This window comes from Saccopteryx leptura, chromosome 4 (assembly GCF_036850995.1).
Source record: "Saccopteryx leptura isolate mSacLep1 chromosome 4, mSacLep1_pri_phased_curated, whole genome shotgun sequence".
NCBI classification, from domain to species: Eukaryota; Metazoa; Chordata; class Mammalia; order Chiroptera; family Emballonuridae; genus Saccopteryx; species Saccopteryx leptura.
Window position 1 is genome coordinate 127,139,318 of NC_089506.1, and position 22,564 is coordinate 127,161,881.

A 22,564-nucleotide genomic window follows, 5' to 3' on the forward strand; every position below is an offset into this window, starting at 1 on the left:
ACCCACTTAGATATGGCAGCAGGGAAGCTGGTCACTCACATTGTGAAACAGAGAGGTAATGGGAGGCGGAAATAGAAATGCATGCATGTACACATACATGCACACACATCAGTGTTCACACATGCACCTACAGATGGACACATGTACACACACATGCACTTTGTGCCAACACACGTACATGTATGCTCATATGTACATGTATTTGCATGTACTCACAGGCGTGTGTGCTCACACATGTGCATGCATACACATGTACACAGCGCTCATACAAATGTGCTCGCATGCACGTGCATGTACATTTGTACATATATGTTCACAATGCACATGTACTCACACACATGTACATACACAGGCACACATGCACTCATACTGACCCTGACCTTGGGCCTCCCCTTAGAGTAGGAAGAGGTTCTAGATCTGAGTCTCTACAGGACGGTCCTTGACCCTGGCCATGCCACCCATGCCAGTGCTTTGGGAATGAATGGGCCCCCATCTAGAGAGAAATTGCAGTGTGGGTGTCTGTGCATGAAGTTATATGTTTGTCCATGTGTGTGTATATCTGTGGGTATGAATGCATGTACAAAGCTGAGAGATACTGGGGAAGGATCGGGTCTTGGCTCACCTATCCATGGTCCCTGCAACCTCAGTCCCTCCAACTCCCTTTCCTCCAGTGTCCTTGTCCACAAATGGAGACAGTTGTGTCAGCCCTCAGTCCTTCCTGGCTCTGCCACTGGGTCCTGGCAGGAAAGTTGGCTGCAAGGAGGACCTGACACCACGTGGCTCAGCATCTGACTGGGACTGCAGGACAAGGTTCTCAGTCCTGGGGCTGTGCCATCCTGGGGAGGATGGGGTCCCAGGAGGAGGCCAGCATGTTCCACAGGTGGGGGCAGGAGCTCCTCATTAGCGCTGCATGACCACTGAGGTGTCCATCTCACTAACTGATTAAACTGTTCAGTTCAGGCCTATGTGCTGGGAACTGGCTGGCCAGGCTCTTTCCTTTCCTCTGTAGAGAACTGGGGCAGCTTCCCACATAGGCAGTGGTTCTGGTAATCACTGGTCATCTGTGAGACCAGTCACATCGCCTGCCCTCTCCCAGGGCCCCTTCTTATAGCTGCTTCTTGTGGCAGTAGTTGGTGAGGCCCCAGTGAGCTGTGAACTGATCTACTGTGTGCGGGTACATCCAAGAGATTGCCCTCAAGACAGCTGTGAAGAACAGTAGATGGGGAGGGGCTTCAACTTTGCAGAGGTCAAGAGCAGTAGCACTGAGGGGTGCTGAAGAGCCCCCAGGAGGGACACACGTCAAAGTCCTGAGCACTTCGAACAACACCCCTGCTCCCCCAGTCCTCCCTTCCCTCAGGCACCTTCCCCCCAGGATGTCAGCCCTATAGACTGGTCTGCGTCCCCCAGGGAGGCCTGAGCTTTGGAGGAGAGTTGCCCTTGGTTCCCAGGGCAGCTCTTCTCCTGAGGAGCCCCTGGGCAGTCATCAGCATCCCTGAGTCTATAGCTACCTGGGGTCTGTCCTGTCCTCTCATGTTCAATTGCAGGTGTGTTTTCCCCAAGGGCCCAGGCGGGGGAGCAGACAGGGTCTGTGTGTCACTGGTTTGTGACATGGCCTCAGGAATTGCACCCATGCAGGAGTCATGTGCGGTGGAGTCTGAAGTTTGGTGTGTTTTGCATGTGGCAAGGTCGCCACAACTGACCAGGGCTTTGGAATTTCATCTTTAGAAAACTTTTGCTTACAAGCCATGTACTTTCTAGTGTTCAGCTGATCAAGGGCAAGAAGAAAAAAATGCTAAAGAAACAAAGAACAAAACCCCTTAGGACTTCATGCAAGGCGGTGGGAGGGGAGAGCAGAGAAACAAGATCTGATCTGTGCCAAGGAGGTGGGTGGACATCAGGGAACCACTGTATCTCTGTGTGAAGGGTGTTGCCTCCCATACCTGAACCCACAGGGGCCTCCAGGCTCCAAGCCAACCCCTGGAGTAGCAGAGTTGGGGAGGCCTGTGCCCTCTTACAGTCCCCCCTCCCCCAACCTCAGTGGCTTATAGATCAGGCTGGAACACTGGGGCAGGAGGATGTGGTGGCCCCCATGTCCCACCCTACCTGGCACAGAGCACAGGGCCCTCTGCCTGGGTCCAGCCCAGAAAAAGCAGACACCCTGACCTTTCTTTTAGCACTGCTGACTGGACCAAAATGACCAACAAGGAGCTCTACTAAAAATGGAGGGAACTAAAGAAAATGCAGGTAGCATAAAAAATAGTCTGGGAATATTCTTGATCCTAGGTGATCACTGTCTGGCCACAAGTTGGTGGGCCCAACCAAGGCCATGTGGCACCCTGTTCCTGCTGCTCTGCCTGGTCACTGCAACAATGTCTATGGCCCACAGGGGTCTGTGGGAAGAAGACTGACCCAAGTTGTGGCATGGTGTGTATATGTGAGTTGTGTGAAAGTATGTTTGTCAGTGTGAGTGTGTGTCTCTGTATATGTATATGTGAATGTGTATGGGAGTCCGTGTGTATGTGTGGAAATGTGAGACTATCTGAGTCTGTATGTGTGTGTATGTGTGTTTGTGTGTACTGTGTGTGTGTGTACATGTGCAGGACCCAAGGAGCTAAGACTCATGAAGCGGAGTTGTGCTCACAAGAGGTCTAGACAGAAGCTTCGGGTAGCACCCCCGCATCCCTCTCCCATCCTGTTATGTGTCTCACCCAGAGCCTGGCCCTGTGACCCTGTGGGAAGGCCAAAAGGTTGAGATAGTGCTGGTGCAACCTCCAGGCTCCAATTAGGATGCTGATGTCACTGAAGCACATGATGGGCTAGTCCTGCCAATATAGGCCAGGGCCCAACAATGCAGGGAGCAAGCGAAACCCCACAGCACAGATGACTCCACTCCCTCAGGAGGCCATGAGAACCACCTCTGCACAATTAAATTCTCATAGACACCCACATCTGCATGTGAGTAACAGTGAGTTGAACAGCAAACCCATGGGGGGGGGCACAGGGTGGCTGGTTCTTTGAGAGTCTTTCTCTCCTGCCGGCAGACACTGTCACCACCACCCAGTAAAAAACTGCAGTGAGGAAAGACCCATGTGTCTGCTTTGGGCAGGGGTGGGAAGCATTCTTCATGTCTATGTATCTCTTCTGCTAGTGTGACCTCAGGAGAAATCCTTCCTGCTGGATTTCTGTTAAGGTTCTCTCATGTGATCACAGGTTCAGGTCCAGCCTTCACTCCAGGCTAGCTCAGGGACTCCAAACAGTGGACGGTGGATGTTTACCCAGCAGGGCAGCCAGAGCAAAATAGAAGGGAGCTTTGGGACTGGATAAATGGACAGTGGCCCAGTAATATGACAGTTCTTGCTTGTACAATGACGGCTGCAGCCCCTGAGCTGGCGCCCAAGATGACAGTCATGTGACATGGCCTTTGCCCGAAATACTGGGTAGCAGTGGGGGTGTGTGGGTGGATTGGGGCAGCAGCACAAGTCAGGACCAACCCTAGGGGGGACCCACTTCTGATATGACTAAGGAAGTACCAGGCGTGTGGCTTTGGGCCTACTCCATAGCTACACCATTCAGGCCACAGAGGGCCGGGGTGCTAAGGGGATATGTGCACAGCAGCTGTGGCTCCATGGGGGGCTGATGAAATCCCCCCATCCTGATAGCTATATCCCTCCTCTTTTCAATGTAGATGTGTGCTGGTCACTGCAGCTCAGGTTCAGAGAGGTGGGGGTGTATGTGGTGCCTACAGCCTGTTTGGGGGTTTCTCGAGGGCTGGGAGCCAAATCCAGAGGCTGGTCTAGGCTCCACAAGTTCTGGACCCAGACCTGCCCACCCTACAGTGGCCTACCTACAAGTCTCTGAGGCTCCAAGGACTAAGGGTGCTAGGAGGGCAGCCTTTTGTGAAAGAAAACATGGAGAGGTCCAAGTGACCCCCTCCACTGCCCCAGTGCCCACACAAAGGCTTTATGTAAGCAATGTGGTCTCTGCCCCTCTACCCCCATAGGTGTGAGAAAATCACTGTCCCTCACCAGCCCCCACTTACAGCCATCAAATGCCCACCTACACCAGCATTTGATCCCAAATCAAAGGGAAAAGGCAGGATGCAGGCTGGCTACACATGTGCAAACCATCAGCATCTGAGCGGAGGCGGGTGGGTACCTCTCCTGCGCCACCTCCTGAGTCCACAGGTGGAAGCACTTCTACCCAGGGCTTGGGGAGATGCGCTTCTGCTTCTCCTCACGTAGAGAAGGCTAATCGTGGTGTTTCCTGATGAGATCGCAGGCATGTTGAAGTGAGACACATGAGCAGGTCCAGCTCTCAGATGTGCTGCTTCCTGTCTGACATGAGCATGCCAGCCATCTCAGGAAGGTCTAGGAGAGCTAGGGACTGAACACACTGTCTTTCTTGTTCTTGGCAGCTTGATGCTGACAACTGCTCTCTGCCCTCAAGGGGCCTCCACATGTGCTGGCTGCAGGTCATGGGGAGCAGACAGTCCAGGCAGATGGGGCAGAGGAGGTAAGGGTGAGTCCCCATATGCCCCAGGTCTGCTGGCCAGCAGGAGGCATGGCCTCCCTGTCCCTCATCTGAGTGGTGACACCCGAGACCAAGCATGAGACACTTTGGGGACAAGGCACAGGACACATTGCCCTTGTGGGGGCACCTGACAAACTGCACAGGGCAAGAGCATGAGTGATGGCTTCCATGGGGGGAGCGGTGTCCTAGGAAAGTTGGCCAAAACTCAAATGGCTGAAGGATGAGTCCTTCACTAGGGAGCCAGGTGGGGTCTTGGTGGCCACCTCCTCTGCCTTTTCTCACTCTGTCTGTGGAGTCATAGTGCAGTTAGTGGTCCTTGGGCTGGAGCCCTGCCTCACTGCCCACCCCACCTGTCTGGAGGTCAGCTCCTAGTACATCCCTGGCCATGAGGCCACCTAGTCTGAGCTCTGACTGTGGATAGATGGAAACAGCTTCCTAACATGTGTCTCCCAGGTAACACCAGGGGATGTGGCTCAGTTACAGACGACAGAAGCCTTTGTGGCCTTTCAGGTTCAAAACAATGGGTCCTTGTCGTCAGATGTGAGGACTGAGTTCTAGTTACTTGGTCCTTCTCAACCCCTCTGGCTTGGGGACGCCAAGCATCTCCTGTCAGGATGCCCTTTCTTGGCCTTTGTCAGGTGGTCTTTGGAATTTAAATGACCTCATCAAGAAAATAAAAAGAAAATCAGAGCGATTGAAACAAAATTCCTGAATCCTTTGGGGAAACAAATAGTGGCCACTGGGCCACTGTAGGTGGTCTGGTTGTGGGCCGTCCAAAGGGTGTGGACATGGGGACATGTGACAGTGGGGTCTGGTTACTGTCCAGAGTCCCTGAGCTGAGTACCATCTACAATTGTGGGCGTCCCCAAGCCCCACGGGGCAGAGGATGAAGACAGTCTGTGCTGGGGCTGCAGGGTTGAGAAGCCTGTGCAAACATGGCTGTGGAAGAACCAGGAAGGTCCCGAGCATCCGTATCCCCTCAAATGGACAGGGTCAGGGAGAGGGGGGTCACAGTGGACTGGGGACAGTTACGGCTGAGGCCTGTTCACTGAGAGGTGAGGGTACCTCAGGAGGTGGGCCAGACATCTCACATTCCATATCTCTGTGCTGGTCAGTCCAGTCCAGACCAGGGGTCTGTGGGAGGGTCGACAGTGAACCTGCTGCTTCCCACAGCCTTGGTGGCAACTGAGACTTCAGTACAACTTTGAGAGGCCAAGGTTAGCCCCAAACATGTGCAGGGTATGGTCAAGGGGCCACCACAGTGTTTCTGTCTGTTCAGGACCAGGGAGCAAGGACATGGCCTGGTGAGGTCTGGGGACAGTGTGAGTATGTGTGTGTGGAGACACTGAGAGGGATCCACACAGAAGGAGGAGGTAGAAGACACCCCCCCCCCTTCTGTCTGCTTCTCCCCTCATGGGGGCACCTGGTCTGTCGGGACACAAGTGCTCATCAGATGCCCCACCCTCCAATCTCTTGCCCAGCCTGGGGGGCTCCTCTGGGGCTCCTCCTGGGTGCTCGGTAGAGGACTCAGGCCCCAGTAACTGGTGATACAGGACTTCCAAGTCATGGAGAAGGGGAGGCCAAAGGAGTATGGAATGGAATTTCTCACCAGCCCTAGTTCTCTTCCTTTATTGTCACCTGTTGTTTCTCCAGGGAGTTCCGGGGAGAATGAGGAATGTTTCAGGTAGGCTTAGCTGTGCAGGGGATGCCCCCAGATGGAAGGAGAAGTGGCTGGGGAGAATCAGGCGACAGGTCGGAGGGCTGGATGGTAGCTACTTTCTCATTGAGCTGCGGTGGTCTGAACCAGGGTGGGGGGGTTCTGGGCTGGCTGACCAGAGCAGAGAAGAAGGCTTTTTTTTTTTTTTTTTTTTAACAGTAGGGCTTTATAATCTCAAACAAACATGAAATGTCTGTTGTGAAAGTAAAGTCAGAAAGGTCAGAAAAGTAAAAAATAAAAAGAAAGAAAAATGAGCTATCATTGCATCAGCGAGGTCAACCCTGAGGATGTTGGAGCTGTACCTGGTTGCACCCTGTTGGGCACCAGGTGATGGGACCCTCTCTCACTTCATTGGATGGCTCTGGACAGGGAGCCAAATGACCAAGCTGCTGGAAGATGGAAGATGAATGAGAGCTGGTGGGGGATGCCAGCCTGGGCTGCATGTCCCAAGAAGCAGGGGCTTGGAGGGCTGCAGTCCCCGCCTGCCCTGACAGACAGAACGGATCCCTCAACCCCAGAACATCATTTGTGCAAACAGATTTCTATGAGGACTGAAATGCCTAGTGCCTAGCATGAACTGGTGACCCGCATTTTATGGGTAGCACAATCACCCAATGAGGTTATCCTCATTTTCAAAGTGAAGCAGCCACAGCACAGAGAGGGTAAGCCACTTGTCCAAGGCCACACAGTTGAGGTTGTAGCTGAGAGTTCTCACCCAGCATTTGGAACAACTATGCGTAATGGATGTGGTGGATCCTGGACCTTTAATGATCATTCTATGGCCCCTCAGCGAATTTAGGGTGAGAAGCCTTTCCTCTCCCATGTTCCTTGGCTGCTCAGAGGAAAATGGCTTTAGCCCACCAGGCCCTAGGGATGGGCTATTCCAGGGGCATCCTGGGGTGATGACCATCCTCCTGGGTGGGGCTGTCGTGGCTGGCTGGCCCCCCATGTGCTTGTCAGGTTAAGTCATTCCTTTCTAGCTGGTCCCGACAGCCTCTTGGCGCCAAGGTCTCTGACTTATAAACTGGAGCAGACCACTCACACTGGGTCACGAGGAAGGGTCCTCCTCAGTCCTGCTGGCTGCCATAGGACCTCAGACCCAGCAGGGCCTCTCCTCTGCAGAACAGAAAACAGGACTGTGGGGACAATGACCATCATGGGGCTGGGTCCTGCTACAAGCTGGAAATGTCAAGGCCATACTCTGGGACCTCTGATGGGTGGTGCACTTGGACAGCCCCTTGCCCCTAAGCCTCAGTTCCTGCCTACAGTGTCTGTCCTATCCTAAGCTGGGCCAGGCGCCTTGGGCAGCTCTGCACACCTCTGGCTGAGCACAGCAGGCCACGGCATGGTGGCGTCACAGCCCAGGAATGCAGGAAGACAGTCTGGGGTCCTGGCACTGAGGCATGGCGGTGTACCAAGAATATGCCTCGTAGAAAGATAATTATGCATTTGGGGAATGCATGTAATAAACCGGGTGGATGCCACCAGTTCTGCTTATTTTACTGAGACCTGAGGCAACAGCAAAGTGCCATAGCGGGGAGAGCAGCTCTCCCTTCAGGCGACAGAGACTGGCTGGTGCCCACCACCATCTTCCAGGGAACTAGGTGTGGGTGGTGAGGGGGAGGATGCATGGGTGTGGGTGAGCTGTGGAAGCTGCTATAGCTGGGAGGCCACGGGTGCGGGTGGCACTCAGCCTGGGTTGGTGTGTGGGGGTAGACCCAGCGCCTGCTTGTGTGTAGATGTGGGCAGAAGATCTGAATGAGCCCATTGTGTGGAGCAAGAGGCCAGCAGAGCCGGCCAGTTTCATAACTTCTGATTGCTGTGAAAGTGGTGCCTGCCCCTTTTAGAAAACTTGGAAATCACATCCCAGCACCAAGCACAGAAAACAGCATGAACTCACCACCACAGCTAACTCATTAACCTTTTGGAGAATTTCTTTCAGGATTGCTTAAGATGTGTTTCTGATTATGTGCTCATGTGTGTGCACTCACACAACTGGGGCATGTATACATTACAGTTTTTGTATATGGTAAAGTATACATAACAAAATGTACCATCTTACTTGTGCTTAGGTGCACAACTCGGTGGCATTAGGATATCCACATTGTTGTGAAACCCTTGACACCAGCATTCCAGAACCCTTTTCATTGCCCTCAACTGAAACTCTGTCCCCACTAAACATGAACTGACCCCCAGTTCAGCCCCTGGCAACCACCTCCTTTTATCTATCTCTATAATTTTTCCTATGCTAGGACCCCACAAAAGTAATATTTGTCCTTTTGTGTCTGGCTTCTTTTACTCAGCATAATGTCCTCAAGTTTTGTCCATATTGTGACATCTCAGAATTTTCTTCGTTTTTAAGTCTGCATAACATTCCTTCATGTAGATGGACCACATTTATTTATCCGTTTGTCTGTCCATGGACTCTTGGGCTATTTCTACATTTTGGTGATTGTGAGTAATGCTGCCATGAACAGGCTATGCAAATACTGTTCAAAACAAAATGTTAGTGGCAAAAAAACCAGCACCAGGCACTAATGGCGAGTGAATCCCGACCTCAGTTCAGCAACCTCAGTACTTAAGTTAGGCACAAAAGAGTTCAGAGCGAAGGAGCTCAAAGCATAAGGGAAAGTTTATTTAGAGAGTTAGAGAGGTAGTAGAAAGGCCCTTGGAGTATAGGGGAAAAAAAGGAGAGTGAGATACCTGCCTTGAGGGACAGAAGAGGGAGGAGAGGCATGGGTGTGCTCTGGAAAAGGGGGTAGGGAGAGGGAGAGAGATCTCACCAGAGTGAGCACACCCTGGGGAAGAAAGGGGGTGGGGAAAGGCATGGCTACTCTGTGGAGAGAGCTGTGCAGGGTCCTATGTCCTGAGGGCTTTTATCTGAAGGCCTGGGGCGGGGAAATCTTAATAGATCATCAGCTTTCCCAGTGAGTCTCCTCAGGGTCATGGTCTGCACTGATTGATCAGCGCCAGGGATCATTAGTCAGTGTAGCTGGTCCTGATGTCAGCCATGTCATCATTTGTCTGATTTTGCCGCTTCTCTGGGCCTGGATCTGAATCACAGCTGAAGTCTAGATGTCATCTTCCAGGGCTAAATGCTTAAGGGTGTGGACATGCAAGCGCTTGTAGTTTTGCCTGGTGCTAGGCATCTGAGGCTCTCTGCCTTGATGACCCTCTGCACCTGGCCTATGGTTCCTATTCTGCTCATGTCTTAACTGCCTATTACAAAAACAACACACATTTACACTCTTCCAGAATGGACCGTGGACTTGGGGATTTGGAGCTGGAGCATGCTTCTAGCCTGGGCTGGGCCGGGTCTCTCTAGCCTCCTCATCCCAAGTCCAGCAAGTCCAGTTCTCTTTTCCCACAACAAACAAGTGAGCAAATCAGTGCTCTCTCTCAGGGTGCTGCTCTCTCACAAGGCAGAGGGCTGTCTGGGCTTGCAAACCCGGCCCCTCGGGGGGAAGGAGGCCATCTCTGCCCTCATGTACTCTCTGCCTAAGACACATATAACGGAGTGAGGGGTCCTGGGGTTTTTCTCTCCTCCTCTGACGTCTCTGTTGGACAAGAAGACGGGAAGGCTTGGTGTTGTGCTGAGACCTTGGGGACAAGAAGGGCAGGATTCCTGACCCTGACTCCTAGGAGGAGCCTCCTGGTGGCTTGTCCACATGCTCCACTTTTGTTTCTCCAGTGTCTTTTCTTATTGAAAGGACTGTGACCAGGCAGAACTTTGAAGTGGTCATAGCCAGGCAGCAACAAAAGTTCCCAAAGTCTAACTCACTGGAGAAAGTACAGGTGCTAAGGAGCTGGACAGGAGATAGTTGGCAGGAGGGGCTTTGAGGAGAGGTCCAGGGGGTCTGCACCTGGGGTGGTACTTGATACGACTAGGGGAGGAGGATCCTGGAGTCTAGAGCCTTGCACAGGGCCCAACATCCTGAGAGCCACCGGAGAGGTGCCCTGGAAGAGCCTGTGTGGACCCTCAGAGAGGATCCTCTCCCTAACCCTTTGAGATGCTATACAACCTGGTTCTAGCATCATAGGTGTGTGCATGTGTGTTCAGGCATGTGCAGGCATGAGCAGACATGTGGGCGTGTTTGGGCATGTGCATGTGAGCATGCGTAAATAGACTTGTGCAACTGTGTGCATGTGTGCAAGTATGAGTGGGTGTGTGCATACGTGTGCAGGCCAGGAGCAGGCGTATGACTCTCCTGTAGTGATAATGCTGATTCTCCAGGATGTGTGCCATGGCGCACCCAGAACTAGGGAATGTGGGACTCCTTCTTAACACACTTTTGAGAACAAATTTTGAAGAACTTATTTTTTAAAATCACAAACTGACTATTGTTCTCCTCTTGTAAAAATAAAAGTGAAAGTCCCCATTGTTTGCGACCCGGGAGGATCTGTCTAATCTGTGTAAATCATTTCTCCACTTACCTAGATAAGGGTATGTTTTCAGGCTTTTCAAAATTGGGATTATGTTAGATCTACTATTTTCTGGCTTGAATTTTAAAACTTAAGGGCATGCAGACAGATTTCCATGACCATGAATGAAGGCTAATGGTTACCTAGGATGCACTCTGAATACAGTTTCTCCTGCAATAGTAAATAATGCCCAGTGAGCACCTTTCCCGGAAAGGCTGACTCAGGGTTTAGAGAGGCAGACACCGGTGCCCAAGTGAGAGGGACACAGACAGGAACTTGTTGCTATGGTAGATTCCACCTGGCAGCTTGGCAGCATCTCAGAAGCAAAACCATCTCCTAGTCCGTGGAAGGGACATGAGGGGACGGGGTGAGGATGTGACCGCAGTCACATGTCCTCTCACCTCCCACATAAGCTCAGCCCTCTGCCAAAGGCCTGTACATGTCATGACCATGACGTTGGTGTTATTATGGACACAAGCCTATTCCCTGCCCCCAATACCTCAATCTTAATACAAAGAAAACTAAAATCATGGAATATACACAGGTCCTACCTCATTGGCTAACCTGAGGCCATAATGAGTGATCTTTGTGACTTCAGGGTTGAAAACTGAGGTGGGGGGCTGTGTGACAGGAACCCAGGGGTGTGGGGTGAGGGCTGTGGTAATAACCAGGCCCAGGGCCCAGGTTCCAGCCCCCTTGATGACAGTCACTGGCCACTGTCCATCCAGATCCTCAGCCCAGCCCGCTCCACACTGAGGGGTGGCCCCCTCCTGCTTCCGTGGTCCTGGGCATCCTGGGCCCCACCAGGCCTAACTTGGAGGCCAGTCTGTCCACTGTTTCATGTCGGCTGCTCACTTTGAAACTCAAGAAGTCTGATGATAATATCGTCAGGGACAGAGCAGATCTGCTACTAATTACCATTTGACATTCTGGCTGAGCCCAGTGTAGGGAGACCATAAAAAGCTTATTCATGTGGATCAAGGAAACTTCAAATGCAACCCCCCCATGTGGGTGGCATGTCTTCCCCTCACTCCTTCCCCCCTCCCCAAGGCTGCCTGCTAAATCCAAGTTTGGCGTGGAGGAAGAGGCTGGTTGAGGTTAAACAAATGGATATTCAAATCCCTGGCCAGTTGGCTCAGTGGTAGAGCATCAGCCTGGCGTGTGGAAGTCCCAGGTTTGATTCCTGGCCAGGGCACACAGGAGAAGTGCCCATCTGTTTCTCCATCCTTCCCCCTTTCCTCTCTCTCTATCTCTCTTTTCCCCTCCCTCAACCAAGGCTCCATTGGAGCAAAGTTGGCCCAGGCACTGAGGATGGCTCCATGGCCTCCACCTCAGGCACTAGAATGGCTCCGGTTGCAACGAGAGCAACAGCCCAGACAGGCAGAGCATCGCCTCCTAGCAGGCTTGCTGGGTGGATCCAGGTCAGGCGCATGTAGGAGTCTGTCTCTTCCTCCCTGCTTCTCATTTCAGAAAAAAACACAACAAAACTGGACATTCATTCTTTATGAGGAGCAGCCTCTGCTTCTCCAGAGGGGCTGGTCCAGGCTGGCGTTCATCCCGTAAGGCCCAGGAGACTCTGGGGGCTTTCAGGGAGGAGGTGACGTCTCCCTGCATGGGCCATCCAGCTGGGCACCAGGAAGGAGTGTGACCTCGTGTGTGTCCATGCCCCCCTCTTCCCATTTGCCTGTGAAACACAATCACATTTAGAAACCCCCAGCCTGTCTAGAAGGGCCTTGTTTTTTCCTGAAAGTGTTAGTGCTTCTGTGCTTATTGTAGGACGGGTTTGCTCTGATTTTTTTTCCTGTGTAGACAAACTAAATGTACGATTTCTGCCAGTTCATCTATTAGTGGACCAAGAACTGAGCAAAGGCGAGTCTTATCCATTCTCCTGAGCATGAATGATTTCCATGACATCGGGCGTGAGAACCAGCACCAGCTCTACTTTCTCGAGATGAATCACGTGCCTCCCAGGTCCAATCACTAATGCCTGCTCCGGCTCACGTGGACCCCTCCAGACACTCCTTTTGGGGCAGTTTACTGGCCAGAGCTGAGCAGGTGGGCCATGTCCACGTCTGAGGTGAAACCAGCTGCTCCCATAAACAAAACAAAACACAGTACTTCTATACAATGGACCGCTGCTGGGCCCTACGATGGAATGGGCACCAGCACCAGCCAGAGCACAATGAGCCTGGAGAAAAGATACTCAGCGAAAGAAGCCAGACACAGAAGGCCACACAGCACATGATCCTGTTGATGTGAAGTGACCAGAGCAGGCAGTGCTGGAGCCAGGAGCAGGGGGACTAGGAGTGCCTGCTAATAGGCACAGGCTTTCCTGAGGAGTGATGATGCTATTTTGAAACAAAACGAAGGTGATGGTTGCATAATGTTGTGAATAAACTAAATGTCACTGAATTGTACACTTTAGAATGGTTAAAGTAGTTCATTTTATGTGTGGATTTTACCTAACAAAGAAAAATCTGTTTGCAGAGGCCAGAACCCCAAAGCCCCCGAGGGCTGCATATCTCCCCTTTGTGTCCTGGACACTTGAGAGAAGGCAGATGTCGGTGTCACATCGGAACTGCCCCTTCCCTCTGGTACTGACCCTTCAATACTGGGTTCTTGAGAGGAGGTGGAGCCAATGTTAAAGAAAGTGGAGCCAGAAAAGAAGAGCCAAGACAGTGAAACAGGTATGGAGTGGTGATTAGTGCCTTTTTGTAAAATTTACTAGGTTTAAGGTGATGTGTTTTATTTCTAAAGGCTTATGTTGTGCTATTGTCATAAATAGCTGCATTTAAGAATAACTAAAGCATGTTCATTCATACGCATTCACTTCCCCTGCCAGTGCTGTATCTCATCCCAGGCTGCCTGGTTGTGCAAGGCCCATGCAGAACTGAAAGTGCTATGAGTTAAGTGGCAGTCCAACGAATAATTCAGACGGTGTACCTTTTGGGACATGATTAAATCTCAAGGGTGTAGGATGGGATTCTTGGGAGGGTGAGGTGGACCAGGCTGCAGCCAAAGTCTTTCAAGGAGTGGGGAATGTAGTCAGGCTTGGAAAGGGGAGAGGACCATGTGGAGCTAAGTTACTTCAAACCCAGGGATAACTCAGGGCATGAAAGGCCCCAGCTACCTTACAAACCAAAGGGAACAGTTTTCCTTTGGGAGTTGAGGCAAAGAGCTTCCTTGTAGGGGATGGTTTACCACATGGTCCTTACCTTTGGAAGCCCTGGCTGTTTGAGCCACACAGCCAGGCCCAGCAGCAGGCCAGACACCCAGGAAGAGTCTGAACCTTTTTTCTGAGCTTGCTAATTCAAAGCCTAGTGAGAACCATGTCCATTTTGTGTGTAGCAATATTAAAAGTCATAAGCTGTTTGAAAATAGTGGAGAAATTTTTTTCAGCTTTGGAAATTCTATTCTTTCCAATGGTGAGGACAGCTTGCAGGATCACGAGCTGTGTTATGGACTTGCTAGAAGTTCAGGGGTGAAAACACCCTGGCATGGCTCCCATGCTCTGTTCTGGCTCAGCAATAAACTGGGGAGAGACTAGACACAGCTGAGTCCAATGGGTTGCTCAGGGGTTATCTGGTGGGGCTGTATGGAAGCTGGCCCTGGAGGCCTTGGTGGCTGTAGCGACAGGTAAGGGGCTCAGTTCAGAGCTTCTTTGTGAACAAGACCTACTGTGACAAGTGGACTATTCCTAGATGAGGCAAACCTCCTGCTGCCACTGCCAGGACTCTGCTGGTGCCGTGGTAACTGGGCAACGTAGGCTGTCTCCACGGCTCTTGCCCTCCTGAGGCCACTCCAGAGTTTTCATTAGTCTGAGGGACCTATTTGGGGTTGCTGTGAAGCTGGACCCACAGGGTGTAGTGACCGGAGACTTTAGACTCCCTGTGTCAGAAGTAAATTAAGGCGGGTGAAAAATGACTATGTGGTGTGGGCGCCAGCCAGGGCCCTGGACAATTGTGGTTTCACGACTTTGTTGGTCCTCTGGCAGCTGACAACAGTCCCAGTGGGCAAACATGAGAAAATTGGGCTGGGAGCAGAGGGTTGTTTACCAAACTGAGAAAAGGTGGCGTCCAGACTGAGAAATGCCTAAGAAGGGCAAGCACTGCTAGAGCACTGACCCAGCTTCCAGCTGGCCCTTGGAGGGGGCTTCCCACACCCAAAGGGAGAGAATTGGCCAAAAATGGCACTCTGGGGTGGGCACTGTCTGCTCTGTAACCTGGAGGGTCCCACACCAGCGCCAAATGGCCTTCCTGGGAGGAAGGCCTGTATCCCCTCCCACCAGCATCAAATCCCACCATTCATCATGTTTCAGGCAGGACAGTGTCATGGCCACTCTCTCTGGTCATCACAGCCATCCCTGAGAGTTGATTCTGAGATGTCACCCTGAGAAGAATTGAAGGTTTATCCCATTGGGGCTGGAGATGAGGTTTCGTGTGGGCAGGGCCAGGGCCAGATGATAAAAGGAGCCCCCGTTGCCTGAAATCTTTGTATGTGCAGAAGGAGCTGTACATGCCATTAGTCACAATAGCCAAATATTACTTCACTGTTGAATGTGGTCTAACCACACAAGGAATGAAGTGCTGACACAGCTACGACGCTGGTGAGCCCTAAAAATATAATTCTTTGTGAAGAATAAGTCACAGAAGACCACGTATGGTAAGATTCCATTTATATGAAATGTCCACAGAGACGAAGAGTATGTCAGTGGTTCCAAGGATGGAGGGGCTGGGGAGTGACCCTTTCAGTGTAATTGTAAATTAAGTGATGATTGCACAGCCTGTGAATGCACTAAACACTGTGATTCATGCTCTTAAATGGGTGATTTTATGTTGTGTAAGTTTGTTCTCAATGAAGCTGTTTGACAAAGGAGAGAGAGAGGCAGGTGTTGGGGGAAGCAGAAGAGGTGGATGGCAATTGAAACAGGAACACTCGACATAAACAGTATAGCAGTAGGCTATACTGTTAAGTTAAGGCAGGTGGCCTGCCTTAACCTGGTGCTGCTTGCTTTGCTGGGAGGGATGGAAAGATGGCCAAGCATGGAGGATAGGCCAGAGCTCTTTCCAACAGTCAGTAAATAAAGGCAGTGCAGCTCAGAGGTTGTTGTGGAATCAGAAAGCCTTGATGGCCTTGCTCAATGGCAATGATAGGTTAACAAGAGGAGTCGTGATCTTGGCAGAGATTTAAACAGCAAACACTGAAGCTGGTCGTTGGGTGGTTCAGTTCCATATCCACATGTTCAGTCAGCATGGTCTTGGGTTTTTTTTGTTGTTGTCTTAGCAGTAAGAGTAAGAACTCAACAAAAATGGGTTAAAAGAGCATGTTTCACAAAGTAGTTCTGTCACCCTGGAGGGGCTGAGTATGGGGCCACACTTAGGAGTTACCAGGCCAACCACTGCCCCACATGGGCTTCAGGGGGAAGGATCTCCCTCTGAGAGAAGGGCAGGGGCCTTTGTGACTTTACCTTGCAGGAATGGGAGCTTCTCTACCAAAGAGAGAGGCCAAACTCCCACACATCCCACAGGAGAGTGGACAGGCCATGGCATGCCACAGAGCAGCTTTGGGGAGAAGGCTCCTGAGTAGGCATCAAAGAGAGTGACAAGTGACAGGAGTGACCATACTCCTGCCTGGGAGAGAGCGGGCACATGGCTTCTCAGGAAGGGCAAAGATCATCTCTTGGAGTGCAGAGTTCTTTCCTTAGGCCCTTCAGCACCCTGAGGTCACAGAGTCTGAAAGGGGCCTTGAGGCCAGTAGTGGGCTATGCACTGAATAGGCCCTGGGCGAGCCACACACACTGGAAGCCTGGCCAGGGAAGTGATCAGCGTCCTGAGTGTCTGTGCCATTGGGTGCTGTCTCAGTGAACAGCACCCTTTATTCTGAGACTTCCTCCTCTCTCATTCTGTCCACTTTTCAGAAGTGAGGACAGTGGTGATGTTTGCAGTTGCTTATTTTATTTTTAATTTTCTGGAGGTGGGAAGAAAAACCTTAAATCAGTCCTGAGAGTTCAGGGGATACCTAACTGGACCATGAAATTCGGAGCCAAAGAGCTGGATTTCTGGTTGAAGCTGTCTCCCTCAAGGAGTGGAACTCATTGTGTACCTGAGAAGCAGACCAACTTTATAAACCAACAATATAAATATTTGAAAACCAGAAACAACAGGCTATGCCATAGAAATAGATGCCCAGGCATTTATCAGAATGTACAGGGCAGTGTTACATAAAGGAAGCTGGCTACCCCCCCCACCAAGAGACCAGACTCTCTACTTTCTTTACAAACACCCTAAATGGTAAATCTCACTGTGACTTGCCCTGGTGATGAACTGGGATGAGCCTCTTCCTTCATGTGAACAACCAAACCCAAGCCAGCTGGTGTAGGGTAGGTTACAATTATGTCTGGTCTTGACCTCTGACCCCATACTGTGCCACCTGCTCTGAGCTCCTGGAGGTGACATAAGTTCTCAGTGACTGTCTACAGCAAGGGTTATGGATAAAGGGGACATCCATGAAGTTAGACAGCCATTCGATTCCTAGGAACCTGGGGTCAGATACAGGTTCAAGTTTAGCTGACCCATGGAACCCTGAGTGGCCCCAGCCACATCAGTCACTCCTGCATCTCACCCTCGGTTTCCTTTTTTGTGAAGTGGGGTCAAGGGGCTGTTGTGAGAGGCAGCCCTGCCTTGGCTGCACTGCCCAAGCCTGACTGCCCAGCACAGCCACTGTCTAGAGCTGCCTTGGTCTCCAGCGGCTCCCACTAGAGCCTGGGGCATGGAGCCGTACACACAGAGTGCTTTTTGTGTGAATAAATGAGTGAGTGAGTGATACAATCATAGAAGACCTAGAAGTGCCTTGTTCAGTTACCCACAGGGTACAATGTATCCCCGCTTCCTGTACTTCCAGAGACACGCAACTTTCTGCAGGAGCCTAACTTGAATGATGGGACTTGGGCAGGTCACCAGTGTCCCCTGCTCCTTTAGAGCTGGAGTCAGGCTAGGCTCCACCTGCTACATAGATTTGAGGATCACGCAAACATGTCTACTGGTGCAGTGTGGGCGTGTCCTTCCTGGTGGCCTCGGCCACCTGCCCCAGCAGATGTTTCCTGCTGATGCCAGCACATTTCTGCTTTAATCCGATGCCTGCACAGCACCAAGCACATGGTGAAAATATGCACACACAGCCCATCTCTCTCCTTATGTTGCAATTTATTCTCTCAGCAAATTTCTAGCTAATGCCTCCAGAGGCACGGAGGTAGAACTAGAATCTCAGTTCTCCAAGGGCCTGGCCTTGCCAGAACACAGGGGTGTGGCAGGAAAGTCTTTTAGGAGTGATGCATCAAGGGCCAGGGGATTAATCTGCCAGTGAATTGTCTGACTGTAGTCATTTAGATTTGAAATTGTCTTTTCACTGACATATTCCTGGGCCTGGACTGGAAGCCAGAGAGCTGTTGTGGGTCCTTCTCAGCAGGTGGGACATGGCCACAAGTCCCTGTGCTGTTGGCTGTGGGTTTTCTGGATCTGTGCACATTGTGACTGTGTGTTGTGCCTATTGCCCTCCATTCCACTCAGCTACTCGTGTCCGGCTTCCTGACCCGGCTCACCACATGCTGGGCTCTGGCACCTGGTCATTGAAAGGAATTGGAGCAGTAGCATGGGGCTACTAGCATTTCAGATGACTGCTGGGCCCTCTGAAGCCCCCTGGATAGAGCAAATCCCCACAGGCCTCTGCTCAGAAGCAGGGTCCTCAGCAAGTGGAAGCCAGGTCTCCCCTGCAGAGCGATGCTTGCCCCTCTTCCATCCTGTTCTCTTGGGGAGGAACTCACCACGCACAGTCTAACTTAGGGGTGTACACGTTTTAATTTAATGTTGTTTTTCAGGGTTTTTTTCATATTGATACAAAGAGCTTTGTACTCTCTTTCCATACCTGCATAATATTCCATTGTGTGTACTTGCCATAATTAATTTGACCAGTTTTTTCCCTCAATATGCAGTTAGGATAGAAATAACATTGAACATACATATTTTTATACACTCTTTTTTACATGGATTTTGTACATTTTTAGTTCCATTTTATATATCCACCAGCAGCATTTGAGAGTGCATGGTTCTGCCCACCAGTGTATTGTCAAACTCCTGGCTTTTGCTAATTGGATCTATAAAAAATGCTTTCTCAGTATAGTTTTGACATTTATGCTCATAATAGGAATAAATTTGAGCATCTCACATGTTTAGTGCCTTTTGTATTTATTTTTTTGCTGAACTATTTGTTGATCAGTCTGTAACCACTCTTTTATGGAAAGATTAGCCCTTTATCTGTTATATGAATAGTTTGTGTGTTGTTTGTCTTTTCAACTTTACTATAGCTTTTTTTGTTTGTTTGTTTTATTGTTTTTTAAGTGAGAAGAGGGAAGATAGTGAGACACAGTCCCGCATGTGCCCTGACTGGGATCCAACTAGCAACCTCATCTGGGCCCGATGCTTGAGTACCAAGTTATCCTCAGTGCCCAGAGCTCAAACCAATAAAGCCACTGGCTGTGGGAGGGGAAGAGGAAGAGAAAGGGGAGAGGGAGGGAAAGAAGCAGATGGTCGCTTCTCCTATGTGCCCTGATCAGGGATCAAACCCAGAATATCCATATTCTGGGCCGACAGTTTATCCACTGAGCCGCCAGCCAGGGCCTGTACTATAGTTGTTTTGACCAGGAAAAATAATTTTAAATAAAAATTTTGGGGCCTTATGGGTTGGCTCAGCAATAATGTTGGCCCGATGTGTGGAAGTCCCAGGTTTGATTTCTGGTCAGGGCACAAAGGAGAAGTGACCATCTGCTTCTCCACCCCTCTCCCCTCTCTCTTTTATTTTCTCTCTCTCTTCTTCTCCCACAGCCATGGTTCAATTCAAGCAAGTTGGCCCCGGCGCCGAGGTTGGCTCCATGGCCTCACCTCTGGCACTGAAGTAGCTCAGTTTCTGAGCAATGGAGCAGTGACCCCAGATGGTCAGAGCATCGCCCAGTAGTTGGGCTTGCCTGGTGGATCCTGGTTGGAGTGCATGTGGAAATCTGTCTCTCTACCTCTCTGTCTCTAAGTAAAAAGAAAAAAAATTTTTTCATCTTTTTTATGGCTTCTGGATAGTTAGGTTATAAAAGACTTTTCCTATATTTTCTCCTAGCAGCTATTAGGGTTTTACTCCTAATACTTATACTTCTGACTCTTCTAGAATTATGTTGGTGTCAGGTAAGAGGTGTATATTTAGTTTAAGGTGATTTCTAGCTGCTTGAGTATCACCAATGAAAAGTCTGACTTTCCACAATGGCATTGAGGCGCCCCTTTTCCTACACACCATGATCCTGTGTGTATCCAACTGTTTTCTGGACTACACTCTGCCTGTCAGTCTGGCTCAACGTGTCCCGGGATGTAGGTCCTTTGACATCTCCATTCTGTAGCTGGAACATCGCTGCACAGGGTCCGCTCTTCCCCAAGGTCCCGAGGCTGAGAGCTCAGCCCACAACTCCTCCCGCATCTGTTTCTTTTTCAACTGGATAAGTGACACAGGAATGACTAGAAGACAAAATGTCTGAGTTATTTATCTGTGTGCTCTGGTCTTAAAAGCTACCAGCTTATCTGGGGCTCTCAGGGGTACCATGTGATACGACTAGTTGCTATACTTATCTTGGAGAGAAACACATTTTCTGTTAGGGTTTTCACAGGTCCCTCTTTGACCTGAGGATGAAGTTCAGGTTGGGACCGTCTCCTGATTCTTCCTCACACTCCACCGCAGCTCCAGAGTACATATTACCTGCTTAGGGGTCATTCTGTATGAGATCATCCTAACCACTCTGCCTCCTCCAGTGGCTGTCACTGACTGCGAGGAAGCATCTGCGAGTCCTTTTCTGCCCAACCGAGCTCTGCCACCTGGAAGGCAGGTCTGGGTTTGCTTCGCAGGGTCCCAGGGTCCCAGGGCTGCGCAAATGAATCAAGGGCCACGTGGATTTTAGAATAACTCCTGAATTTCCAATATTCATTTTGGTTCGGGATAAGTGGTAAGCGTGTACAACTTCATTTAATTTCTAAATCAGGCAATGGTGGCATCGTGTCCCCAGTACCTGATTTTGTTTCTCTGTGAGTCTGACTTATGTGCCTGTCAAAGGTGTGCTGGTCACAGACTATGGCTTCTGTCACATAAACTCTCATGTCCCTATTCTCCCACACCCTGCTCACAAGGGCCTGTCCAGGTGAAGCTGGCTATCTTCTCCAAAGTCCCTCTTTTTCTCCCTCGTACCTCTCAGAGTCTCCTTTCTCCCCTTTCCCCATCTCATGGTCAGTTAATCCCTCAGCTGTGTCAGTGACTTAGAGCTAAGAGTGTTTCTTCTTTCTTCCTCATGTTAGGAAGGAGTTATGGGGTACGCAGTGTTGGCACCTCCACCTCCCAACTCAGACTGCTCTGATGAAGAAGATGCAGATGGGGCAGAGCAAGCCCATGCCCCTGCATACTCCGGGGTCCCATGATGGCCACAAGCATGCTATCCTCAAGCCACAGCCCAGACAAACTACCCCCCTGCTATGTGCAGTTTGCCCATGGTGTTTGGGACTGTGAAGGTCTACTGAAGATGCTGGGGGCCTGGGTCCTCCAAGCCAGTGAGAGTAAGCCTGTTACTTCACGAAGGCCATCCTCATTGACCCATCCCAAAAGCCCTCAGGAGAAACTCTGTGGATTTCTAAGCTAAGGCACAGAATGGAGTCCATGGGCTGCAGAGCCTGGATGGCGCCATATCCCAGCACAAGTGGTAGTTCTCACATGCAGTGTGGAGACAGGCTCTCTCCAGAAACATGGTCATTCCCATGGAACACATGCTTAATAAGCAGTTAGAGGGTCGCCTTGTGATCTACCAGAATGGCACATCCATGTGTGGTTTCACAGGGGCTTTGAGAAGACACAAAGTGCAAGGCAGCTGGGACCTGAGGCCTAACACAAGCTGCAGTGTTACTTGCTTTAATAAGACAACTGCTTTTGTCTTATTGTTTGCCTTATTAAGGAGTTAAATGTCAAAATGCCATTCCACATGGTGTAGCAACTGATAAAAAATTACATAAAAAACAAAACAAAACAAGCATAAGTTCCGGAAGTTTCTATCTGTGCTTGTGGGGTTTTGGTCATGACAACAGAGTGGGCACTTGTCCTTGGTGGAGGGAGGGCAGGGTCTGCCCAGGGTTGCTCGAACCACAGCAGGAAGCCCCACCCTGTGCCCGTCCCTCACTCTCACTTCCCTTTCTGTTATTTCTATGTTGAAATGTCAGGGAATTAAAGGGAAGTTGGAGGGTGGATGTTACACTTGAACAAGGATGAATTTCCTGGGCAAAGGATGCTCTGTGGGTGTTTTACCCTGAGAATGTCTGAGTCAGATCCAGACAAATGAGAGAGATCAGTCTGTGAGTAAAAAAGCGTCCTATGTGCCTTGCCCTAGGCAACCCCATGAAGCTTACATGGGAATCATTCTCTTATCCTTCCTCTGATGACTGAGAACTTCACTCCCTTCTCACTGAGGGTCCCAAGGCCAATGCCTTGAGTTTTGAGACAATAGCGATTTAAGTCGTGGCCTGTCCACTCAAATCAGCTGACATGGTTACCCAAGACAGCCCTGGGCTTGAAATAAACCCCAGGTACTATGAGAAGCTCCAGGAAGTTTGCTGGACACTTGGTAGAGGAGAGGGTCCCTAGCAGTGGCTGGATTTGGGATCAGCATGGTGGGACAGGAAAGTGAACCTGGGCCATGGCTGTGAAAGCCTCCTATGCCTTCAGCAGGAGAGGGGTGGACAGGAAAGAAGGCTGGGTCACCCAAATATTGCCTGGGAGATTGGTTGCCACAGCTGAGCCCCTGACCCCCAAAAAGGTGGTGTGGACACTGCT

The 22,564-nt window shown here is 50.6% G+C and overlaps 1 protein-coding gene across 3 annotated transcripts in view; it reads left to right on the top strand.

The window, feature by feature from the left end:
• Positions 1-21,646, top strand: part of METRNL (meteorin like, glial cell differentiation regulator) — a 43,493-nt gene extending 21,847 nt beyond the window's left edge. Inside the window, exons 5-6 of one of the 3 annotated variants that reach the window (XR_010751115.1) lie at positions 4,415-4,512; positions 13,157-13,245. Coding sequence is in view for 2 of the 3 variants with exons in the window: in XM_066381661.1 (XP_066237758.1) it covers positions 13,157-13,314 (158 nt within the window). In the remaining variant the exon portion in view is untranslated. Of the gene's footprint in view, positions 1-4,414; positions 6,379-13,156; positions 13,357-21,045 lie in introns of those variants that run through there. The other 2 variants (XM_066381661.1, XM_066381664.1) reach the window with 2 other exon arrangements.
• Positions 21,647-22,564: the final 918 nt, after the last annotated feature.